Below are 11671 nucleotides of genomic sequence, written 5' to 3'. Positions count from 1 at the left end.
GAAAGGCTAATGCGTGTGTGTGTGTGTGTGTGTGTGTGTGTGCGTGCGTGCGTGCGTGCGTGTGTGTGTGTGTGTGTGTGTGTGTGTGTGTGTGTGTGTGTGCGTGCGTGTGCGTGCGTGCGTGCGTGTGTGTGTATGTGTGTGTGAAAGGCTAATGCTATTTGTGCTGTGGCTCATTGAGATAAGAGCGCTGTGCTAAATGCAGAGAGACAGACAATTGCAAATGGACGTTTATCTAATCAGACTCACAAGACCAAGACCATCTATTCTGAGTGACGGAGCTGAAGATAGGGTTGTAAAGCGCTGGCCTCTCATATGAGGTTAATCACAAGCTTCATTTCAAGGATTTCACAAGAATTCTGAGATATTATCATTACAAAATAAATGTTATGGGAGCTTTCTATAAGGGTCAAAATCATGGCCGATAACATTTCCAAAATGTCTTTTTTTTTATGTCTAATCCATCTTGTAATATTTTTTTTTTTTTGGGGGGGGGGGGCATTTTCAAGCTTTATTAGATATAACAAGGTTGGGGTGGGGAGACAGAGAGAGTGGGGGGGATGGCATGCAGTGTAGAGAATGCCTGTTGTCAAGACCACTTTTTTTTCAGGTTTTTCAGCGCACACAGTACAGACAGGTAACGGATCGTGAGGAGATATTCACTGATTTTGACAACAAGCGTTCTCCAGAATCACTGACTGCACCTTTAAAATGACTCCATCAATAGGAGAGGAATGTAACTCCCAGGCCATTGGAGTATTCGTCTAAGCCATTAAATGATATATAATTATTTGGGGTGTTCCGGTGGCGTAGTGGAAAGAGCATGTATTGGCTCCGGACTTCATTGCGGTGGTTGGGGGTTCAAATCCGACCCTTGGACCCTCACTACAGGTCATCCCCACTCTCTCTCTCTCTCTCTCTCTCTCTCTCTCTCTCTCTCTGTCTCTCTCTGTCTCCCCATTTCTACTCTGTACTATCGAATACAGCTTGAAAATGCCAAAAAAAAATATCTTAAAAAAAAATTATGTATAATTCTCATATAGATATCTTTAAGTTTAGTGCGGTTATTACATTTTAAAGGTGCAGTGTGTAATATGACATCATCAAGAAAGTTCTACAAAGTTCTAGAATGCAACGCTCCCTGGGTAACCCCACCCCTTTCGAATAATAACAGAAGCTACAGTGGCCTTCAAGGACAAGAACAATTCTAAATTTTAAACAATGCACCTGATGACATTCCAACTATGACACTTTCAAGATGGCGGCACTAGGCCTTGGTCCAAAATATGCAGAAATATGGACATATATGAGACCCTTTCTAAGGGAAAAAATAATAATTCAAAACTTTTTTTTCAGCTATTATGCACTAAATTAAATGTACTTATGGATATTATAATTACTTTCTATAAAATCTGCTAGGAAATAAAAACCAAAATTCTACACACTGCAGGTTTAAGATAGTTTGGAGTTTTTTCGGCCAATACTCTTCTGTCTGCTCAAGCTCTTTGTTTCCCATCTGGCACAAAACATATAGAAAAAAACAGACAATTTCACTGTTTATAGATTTGAAACGGAGCCACACAAAGAGATTAAAGTCGAAGATAAAATATATTTTCAATCTTTTAAATGGAATATGATGAAATAAAGATATAAAGAAATATTGGGCATTTTTCTTATTCATGTCCAGCGGCTCACTCACTCAAAACTTCCTGAAGAAACTTAGAAATAGATATTACTTTGCTCACACACACACACGCACATACACATAGACACTTTAACACACGCACACATACGCACACACACACACACACACACACAGACACTCTCACACACACACACACACACACACACACACACACATACAGACACAGACACTTTATCACACGCACACACACTCACAGACACTCTCACACACACATACGCACACACAGACACAGACACTTTAACACATGCACACACACACACGCACGCACACACTCACACTCTCTCTCACACACACACACACACTTAGCAACTTTTCCTTCTTCTAAATTGTGCTCAAATTAAAATATAATTCTACCCTGAGGGGAAGCAGAGCTGACAGCCGACCCATCTTCTTTAGCAAAAAAAAAAGCTTTGCAACAATTGTTTTTCCTTTTTTCTTTTCTACAGCATATAACTCAAAAACTGAACACACACACACACACACACACACACACACACACACACACACACACACACACACACACACACACACACACACACACACACACACACACACACACACACACACACACACACACACACACACTCAAAAACTGAATCCTCCCGAGCCGCCAACCCACTGTAATCTCCAGACAAGCACTTTATCTTGCTGTCATGAGGCACGGCAGACTAAATACACACACACGCGCGCACACACACACACACACACACACACACACATTCCCCAATAGACGGGGTTTTCTGTCTGAGGTAGGACTGTGTTGAGGTGGCGTGGGGCTTAATTCTACTGCTTGAATAACGTACTGAATCCAAATACTTTATCAGCAATAACAGAGACTTAATAGGACAAACCTCTATTGTCTACAGTATATGTATGGAGTAAACACAAGCACACAGACATACACACATTCTTGTACTTCTATCTTTGCGGCGAGGACACTCATTGCCATAATGCATTCACTAAGCCCTTAACCCTAACCCTAACCATCAGAACTACATGCCTAACCCTAACCCTTACCCTAACATAAACCTTAATACCTGAACCATAAACACAATTTCCTAAACCTTAAACAGCCCTTTAAAGAAGTGAGGACCAGATAATATGTCCTCACTTTCCAAAAATGTCCTCCGCACTCCGACTGTTAAAAGCTAAAAATGGACCTCACAAAGATACCTGTACGAGTAGCCTATACAGACAGACAGACACACACGCACGCACGCACGCACGCACGCACTCACACACACACACACACACACACCAATATCAATAGGTAAACTGCCCCCCTTTAAATTGCTTAAGTGCATTCTGGTTCAATAATACAGACAGCCTCCATAAATATATCAGAGCTGGAAGCAAGATAAGCTGCAGCTTTGAAAGAGCGACCGCACGGAAAAACTGATTGAAGTTATTGTTCCGCTTGTTAAGACGGAGAAAGTCTCAAAGAAATAGAATGTTAAACCAAATTTCACACTTTTTCTCACTGGTGTCCCAAGGCGAAATGGTCTCCTACTTTCCTATCTATCTATCTATCTATCTATCTATCTATCTATCTATCTATCTATCTATCTGTCTGTCTGTCTGTCTGTCTGTCTGTCTGTCTGTCTGTCTGTCTGTCTGTCTGTCTGTCTGTCTGTCTGTCTGTCTGTCTGTCTGTCTGTCTGTCTGTCTGTATATCTATCTATCTATCTATCTATCTATCTATCTATCTATCTATCTATCTATCTATCTATCTACCTATACAGTCTGAAGTAAAAAAGAAAATTACAATTAAAATGGGCTCAAAGGTGGAGTCAGTGATTCAGGAGAACGCTTGTTGTCAAAATCAGTGAATATCTCCTCATGATCCGCTACCTGTCCGTACTGTGTGTGTGCGCTTGAAAAAACAAATTCAGTGTTATTATTACGCAGCCTAGTCTTTGTAAAATGCTATATGTTAACAAAGGGGGCCATCATAGAGGGCAACATGCCTGTTTACAGAGCCTAGGCTGTGTATTAACAATGGATTTGTTTATTTAGCACACACACAGTAGCGGATCGTGAGGACATATTCACTGATTTAGACAAAAAGTGATTTTGACAACAAGCGTTCTCCAGAATCACTGACTCCACCTTTAATATGCTGCTTTTATAGCAAAAAATACCATCTCGTTGAGTGCTTACACTGGGGAGAAACGTAGCTGGTAAAGTGAATGAAAAAAATTTTCTCATCCCATAAAAACTCCGCAAGGCACTTTAGCTTCAGTCTCAGCTCAGAGCCGCAGACAGAGGATGACTGAGGATTTTACTGGAGAGTCCGGAAAGCGTCAAAGTAAAACAGAAAACAATAAAAGTCATGATCATGGGCGTAGTGGATAGAGCGCGTACCATAATGGTTCGGGCCTTCGTTGCAGTGGTCGCGGGTTCAAATCCGACCCGGGAACCTTCACTGCTGGTCATCCCCCCTCTCTCTCTCTGTCTTTCAACTCTGTACTGTCCAATAAAGCTTGAAAATGCCAACAAATAATCTTTAAAAAATTCATGATATTTCTTAAATGTGCTGTAAGCGGAATGGTTCTTTTAGCTAACTTCCTGTCAGTTACTGCAGTTAGCAGTCCCCTCCCTCGTCCCCACGTCACCACATTAATGCACTTCGGTCTTCAAGCAGCGAGTTATCTAGCACCATCTCAGATCCATAAGTGTGATAAAACATGATAAAAACCATCAAAACAGACATTGGGAAGGATTTTTACCTGCTCCGCCATTGTGACGCATAAACATTCACCCATCTGTTGCTCTGGCGTGCACCGGCAGTGAGACCATGAGTGAGACGGGTGTCGTTTTGTAGCGTTCTCTCTTATGATTGGATAAGAATGTTGGGATCCTCCAATAAGTTTATTTGCCGATTACATGCAAAGCAGCTGACTGAGAGATCGGCTTTATGAAACGCGCACATTATGTAAGTGATCACTGTATGAATTAAGAGCTATTTAACACTTATATTAACATAAATAAACCGCTTACTTCACCTTTAAATATACTTGAATGAATGCCCTTTATCTGCCAGGAAATGTACCATATTGTCCCCATACTTATGCCACAAGCAAGTCTATGTTCTAACTTATATATATATTTTTTTTTTATGTTTATTTACAGGGACAAGTGTGTAGCATATATATGTGCCACACACCACAGCATTTATAGCCTATGCTAATTTGCGATGTTTAGGCTCAATCCCAATTCACCCCTTTGCCCTACCCCTCCGAATTGCGCGTTCAAATGAAGGGGTAGGGATGTCCCATTTCACACCCCTTCACACTCTGTTTGGAGGGCCAAGGGGTAGGGGTAGGGGTGAAAATGAGAAATGGGATTTGCCCTTAGTGTACCTATTGTAAACCCCTTTTATTTAATTTTTTTATTTTAAATATTTATTGCATTTTACTCAGTTTTATATTGTTTTTCCTGCTGACTATTGTACTTGGGTCTGTTGTGTTAGTTTGTCGTTAGTCGTTTGTTCATTGTAATGTGTTGTCTTTGTGTATTTTCTGTTTGTATGATGAAAAACTGAACAAAAACTTGAATCACAACAAAGAGAAATTAAGCGATTTAATGTGGAAAATGTCAGTGAACTTTGGGTGAGGAGAGACTGCAGCCTTGTGATGCTGGGTCAGTATGGCATGTGACATTCATTTAAAAACATATTGAGAGTTGTTAGCAGCACTTTAGGGAATTATCCTTTCTGCTTTCTACAATAATACAAGATGAATAAAAGCCACAAAAAATAAATTCAATTCTTCCCCAGTACAGTGACCCCTCTGTTTTGAGATATGTCTAATAATTTTTATTTGCAGAGTTTCAGGATTATCAATATGAATGCAGTAAGTGAAGATCAAGTCAATACTGCCTTCTGTTGGATATACAGTGCACCTACAAGCCTGACACACACGCACACACACACACACACAAACACACACACTAACACACACACACACACATACACACACACACACACACACACTAACACACACACACACACACAAACACACACACACACAAACACAAACACACACACACACACACACACAAACACACACTAACACACACACACACACACACACACACACACACACACACACACACACACACACACACACACACAACTTTCCAGTAAAGTACATATTTTCACTGATATGTTGATTACATTTTAGCCCAGAATAACACTTTAGAAAACATAATTATGCTCCAAAATGTAAAAAAGAAAAACATGCCATGGACAATTATGAGGCAGTCAGACAGAAGAACATATTTCGACATGATTTGATTATGTTATTGGTGTCACAAGCTCGTCTGCTGTCATTAAAAGCAAGCAAAGACATATTTAACTTGATGAGTCGTGCCCTCATTCCATCACAACCTTTTAGCTTAAAAGCTTCCACTCGTGAGTAACAAAAAATAGATCTCCATGGGGTAACAAACATAATGCCTAACACACAAGAGTTGATGATGCTAGTATCAAATGAACTACATGTCTTCAAAATGCATTTTCGGCATCTTTTTAAGAACAAAATGTCATCATAAATCAGACAATTAACAACATATGAACAAATACTACAGTGATAAGCTTCGGAATAGTGTGAAGAATGATTATGGAAAGTTTAGTTGATGTAAGTGCTTTAGAAGTTGCGATTTTTGGTTCAGCGTATTGAAAAAAATACTAATGTTGAGATAATGACCGGTAAAGATGGTTGTATAGGAGAAATACACAGACGCAAACAGATAAGGTTTAGTCAAACATAAACACCTTAATGTACATGTTGGACCTTTTATTTATAGCCTACTACTAGTATGAAAGAGGACATATTATGGAAGTAGGCCTAAAACAGACAAAAATCTCAAAATTGACCAGTGCTTAAAACAGCTATGTTGATGCCTAATGTGTCTAACTTTGAGTGAGTTATTTTTGCAGTTTAAACTCAGCTGACTTCACTTTGTTATAGGCCAGCCCCTCTTTTCACAGCGTCTCGCCAAAATGAACAAGGCTGTACTCAAACGGCTTAATGAGTCAGTATCCTGCCCCCAAATATGTGGATATAAATCTAGTTTCCATAGTAACATTGTGTACAATTGGCTTAGAATATATATACCCTTAGTATGCTGTCAAACGCAGACTGGAAAAATTAGCATAGTTCCTCATTAGTGGTTTCAAAATGGTGTTTTCAACAATCCTGCTGCATAATGAACTAACAGCAATTCAGAAATAAAGAAACATGTTTTCAAATGCATACACAAATCCAATATACCATTACAAATAAAGTGATACATGTTGGGGGAAATTAAGAATTGCTAACGTCTAAATGAGACAAAAAAAATATAGATATCTGTGGTATTTATTTTGTTTCAAAGCAGCTAAACTTAAGAAATACTTGATTTTCTTGCTATAGTGATAGTCATGTAGACTGCCTACATGTTTATTCAGTTCCCTATATTAGGCTATTTCAGCATCAGATTTCAAACTATGTGCTAAGGTGAATTTGACTAGGCTTATGTGAATGTTTCAGTTTGCTCCAATTAGATAGATAGATAGATAGATAGATAGATAGATAGATAGATAGATAGATAGATAGATAGATAGATAGATAGATAGATAGATAGATAGATAGATAGATAGATAGATAGATAGATAGATAGATAGATAGATAGATAGATAGATAGATAGAGACAGACAGACAGACAGACAGACAGACAGACAGACAGACAGACAGACAGACAGACAGACAGACAGACAGACAGATAGATAGATAGATAGATAGATAGATAGATAGATAGATAGATAGATAGATAGATAGATAGATAGATAGATAGATAGATAGATAGATAGATAGATAGATAGATAGATAGATAGATAGATAGATAGCCTATCCCCATAGAGAAATTCCTGTATTCAGCAGTCCATTGCCTACACATAAAACTAGTCGCATAAAATCACACGCATGACGCATTTAAATTCAATGATCTATAAATAAAGTGAAAACAAAAGTGCTGGGTGAGTGTGTGCTATTTTACTTTCACCTACTACTGTCTATGCTTTCACCGCAAAGATGTTGAGATGTGTAACTCCAAAACTGCCTTACCGTCTGGATAGAGTGGCTGACTGAAGACCAAAAGCACCGCTGTAGTCACACATCTCTTCGCCTCGACACAATCTTTGTTCTCGTCTCTCAAACTCCTCCCGCTATGCAAAAAATCAACATCGGTATCCGGAAATTAACAAACCCGTGATGCCAGTGGACTGCTGAGTGCTACTAGCCTAGCATCGGAATGACTTAAGAAGTGCCTTTTTCACATTGGATTTAACGCTATTTTTCATCAAGCGGTTACTGTCAGTTTAACAGTTTGGCCGCGTTGTCGTCCTAGCAACATGTTACTATGGTCCGCGGAGGATGTATCCTTCCGCATTGGCAATAACATTGGACCTAACGGGACACCGCTTGGATATTATTAGCCTCTCCCCGGAGCCCCCCAGGTCAGATTTACGTGCCTCACAAGCTAAACCAAGCTAGTTCATAACGTTGAGGGTAAGCTAATTTACAAGCTACATGTAATTAAATCACGAGAAAGGAAGTTATGGCTCGGTCGGTGTTGGAGGTAGTGTCGGACTTCGGGGACTATTCTGGCGGTTATGAGCTGGCAGAGATCTTTAAACTGACCAATAACGAGCACACGCACACCAACTGCCTGTCAAACGTGCGCGTGAGCCCAGATGCCCGTCACATCCATGTCATCATCAGCGAGCCTGCTAACAAGGTGGGTCTGGTGACGTATGACAAGTATGAAAGACCCCAACAACCACCCCAAAACCAGAAGACACTTTGGTCGACCCGCCCGGTGCCTATTGTGGATGTATTATATCTAGATTTGGACCATAACAAACCTAGCAACAGGGACCCAGCTGTTGCCGTGGTTTATGAGGATGGGAAAGCTGAGTTTTGGAGATTCCAGGAGGGAATTAACAACAAGGAGCCGGGCTGGCATCTCCTGCAAACGTCTGACTTGTGCAACAGCCCACGAGCCAAAGTGGTGTCGGTGTGCGCATGCGCCGGCCTCATCATCTGGTGTGAGGAGAGACCAGCTTCGGAGAGCTCACCTGCGCTCATTTCACCAACGAGGAACAATCTCAGATATTGCATTTGCAGACGGGACTTTGAGGTAATAGAGGAAGGGGCTGTCAGTCTAGGGGGGGTGAAAATAGCCCTCCACAATAACCCCAAATTCACAGTGGTCAGCTCAGGGGAATATATCCATCTACTGCCCGATTTGAAAGTGAAACCGCTATTGAGCATCTCCAAATTCTTCCTGTCATGGTCGCCCCGCCACGACTCATTGACAGTGAGCACCACATGTAAAAACGCCCCGCTGAAGAGGCTATCCGCGAAAGAGTCCGATTTCAAGCGGTTGGCCACGGACTGTTTGGGATATTTATCGACCCTGGATCCACCCCAAATCTACGACTTTTCCCCCACGCCCTGCGGTGACTTGCTGCTTCTCCTCAGCACGGGCTGGGTGTGTCTACTGCAGAAAGATGGGATTTTACGGAAAGTCTACAAACTTGCGGACAACTGCTCGGTCAAATTCGGAGTCACACACACAGGCCTACGCATGTACGGGGACATTTTGGCGCTGGTAATCGGGCAGAACTTGTATCTCATCGACATCAAGTGTGGAAGAGAACTGGAAAAAATGGCGCTGAAAAGAGAGGGGTTGTTGTATGTAAACAACACTGAAAAAGGCATAATTCACCTGCTTTCGGAAACTGGATTATTTGTGGTCGCGAACAAGGAGACAGTTTCTTCCCCTACCATTAAAATGAAGTGCATTCACCCCGGGGCGCTTTTGGTAGAGGCTGTATTCGAGGAGGCCTGTAAATACTACCAGCAGCGTAGCTTGAGTAGCACGCAGCTAACCGTGGACGGGCTAAAGAAAGGCGGGCGTTTCCAAGCTCCCACTTCCTTGGCAACCATCGTGGGGAACTTCCTTAGCAACGCGGAGTCGGCGCCGGCGGGCCAGAAAGCTACACACACGTCCCAAAATGGCAGCGAAGGTGGATTTACAAATTCGACGGGGCAGCAAGACAAGCTAACGGTCTCTTTGGACACTGAGCTCAAGGCTTTGGTGTCACTCGAGGACGTCAAAGGCAGTTTGGTGAGGGGAACGGCGAAAGAGGTTGAAACGCTGTGCGAGAATCTAGTCGAAAAGGAGGTCGCTAGGCTACTGTCGTCACCGGAGATGGACAGAGAGGCCCTTCTTTACCTAAATCACATCTTCAAAATCTTCCCGTGTCAAATGTGGAGGGCGGCGCAATCTGCCCTTCAACTACACTACAACGGAGAGGGCTCACTGTCTAGCAAGGCTTCTCCGGACATGTGGAAAACAGTCCTGAGTCCCTCTGTTATGACATCACAGCCCAGTCCCTCTCTTATGACATCATCATCGCTCACAAACGGACGGCCGAAACACAACAACCGCAGCGTCAAAGGTGGCGGCGACCACAATCACAACAACGCCAACTTCAAAACCAAAAAACCCTCCCCGCAAAGCTCATTCTCTCCCCCAAACGAAGTGCCTGTTTTTGAGCTCCTGTGCCACTCCATTATCCAATTCCAGCCCGGTTGGTTGCCACGGTTCCTGGAGTTGTCACAGCAACAGCAGCAGACCCAGGGCTCCTCCGGTCTCGGCCTGAGCCTCGTTTCGACCAATTGGAACTTCTCGGGCGGCGGGAGAGCGTCGGAAAGCGGCGAAATAAACAACAATTTGCCGCTCTACAAACGGGCCCTTCGCGTGCTATCCGGCCTAAACACGGACAGAGACAGAGACCAACAACCCCAATGCCAGGACTTGGAAGTGGAGATTTTGCTAGTCAGCGGGCGACCTAACGCCATCCTACAAGCTCTAAGGATGCTAATGGCCGAGCAGAAGTGGGAACGTGTCACCGAAGTCGCCCAGAAATTCTGCAAGCAAAGCCCGCTGCTGAACAAGGAAATCTTCACCACGTTGCTATGCGAGGTGGCCCAACATAGGGACCTAGACCCATACTTGGACGTGCTTTGGCTGCTGTGCCCCGAAGACCTCACCGTAACGTCCATACTAAACCTGGTCCTAAAAAACCTACCGTCCCCAAACGCACCACGACCACCATCATCATCATCATCATCATCATCATCATCGTCATCTTTATCATCCACTTCCTCATTCGCCATGTCTACAAGTATGACATCATCAGTAAGCGCCGCCCCGTTTGCTGACTCACACAGCAGCCACTTGACCATCGGCCTGTTGAAACCGCTGCTGAGGAAAGTGCTTCAACGTGAGACCAAGCCCAGTCAACGCTACGCAGATATTCTCCAATCTCCGGTGTACCCCCCTCCCACACCCCCACGCCAGCCCACAGACCAGCCCGGGACCCCCCTCACTACTACTGATGATACAAGCAAGGACCCAGCTTCTGTAAACGACACACGAGACAAGCAGTCGCCCACACACACAACAACTGTCCCGAGAGCAAGGGGGCAACTACCTGCTACTACTGCTGCTGCTGCTAACCCGGTGTGATTTAAACGTAAATATGAAGGAATACACACACAGTCTAAAAGAATGTAGAAGAAGAAATGTGTTGTGGAATGTTCCAACGCTTAATCTGACCAAAGTGTGAACTTGAAGCCGTGTGTGTGTGTGTGTGTGTGTGTGTGTGTGTGTGTGTGTGTGTGTGTGTGTGTGTGTGTGTGTGTGTGTGTGTGTGTGTGTGTGTGTGTGTGTGTGTGTGTGTGTGTGTGTGTGTGTGTGTGTGTGTGTGTGTGTGTGTGTGTGTGTGTGTGTGTGTGTGTGTGTTGTTGTTGTTGACAATCAAAAGTATCAGAAATATATCAGCTACAGCAGGGTGAATCAGTGTAATGCAGTTAAAGGTGCAGTCAGTGATTCTGGAGAACGCTTGTTGTC

General features: G+C 43.0%; 1 protein-coding gene across 1 annotated transcript; it reads left to right on the top strand.

Annotated features, from left to right (window-relative positions):
• Positions 1-8305: 8305 nt before the first annotated feature.
• Positions 8306-11287, top strand: hps6 (HPS6 biogenesis of lysosomal organelles complex 2 subunit 3; the record flags this gene model as incomplete). Its single annotated transcript, XM_080036835.1, has 1 exon — positions 8306-11287. The coding sequence occupies one exon, from the start codon at positions 8306-8308 to the stop codon at positions 11285-11287; it is 2982 nt and encodes a 993-aa protein (XP_079892961.1).
• Between the last annotated feature and the right edge of the window lie 384 nt (positions 11288-11671).

This window comes from Ammodytes marinus, assembly GCF_949987685.1.
Source record: "Ammodytes marinus genome assembly, chromosome: 11".
Taxonomy (NCBI): Eukaryota; Metazoa; Chordata; class Actinopteri; order Uranoscopiformes; family Ammodytidae; genus Ammodytes; species Ammodytes marinus.
Note: the sequence above shows the minus strand (reverse complement) of the source record. Positions and strands in the feature narration are given on the sequence as shown.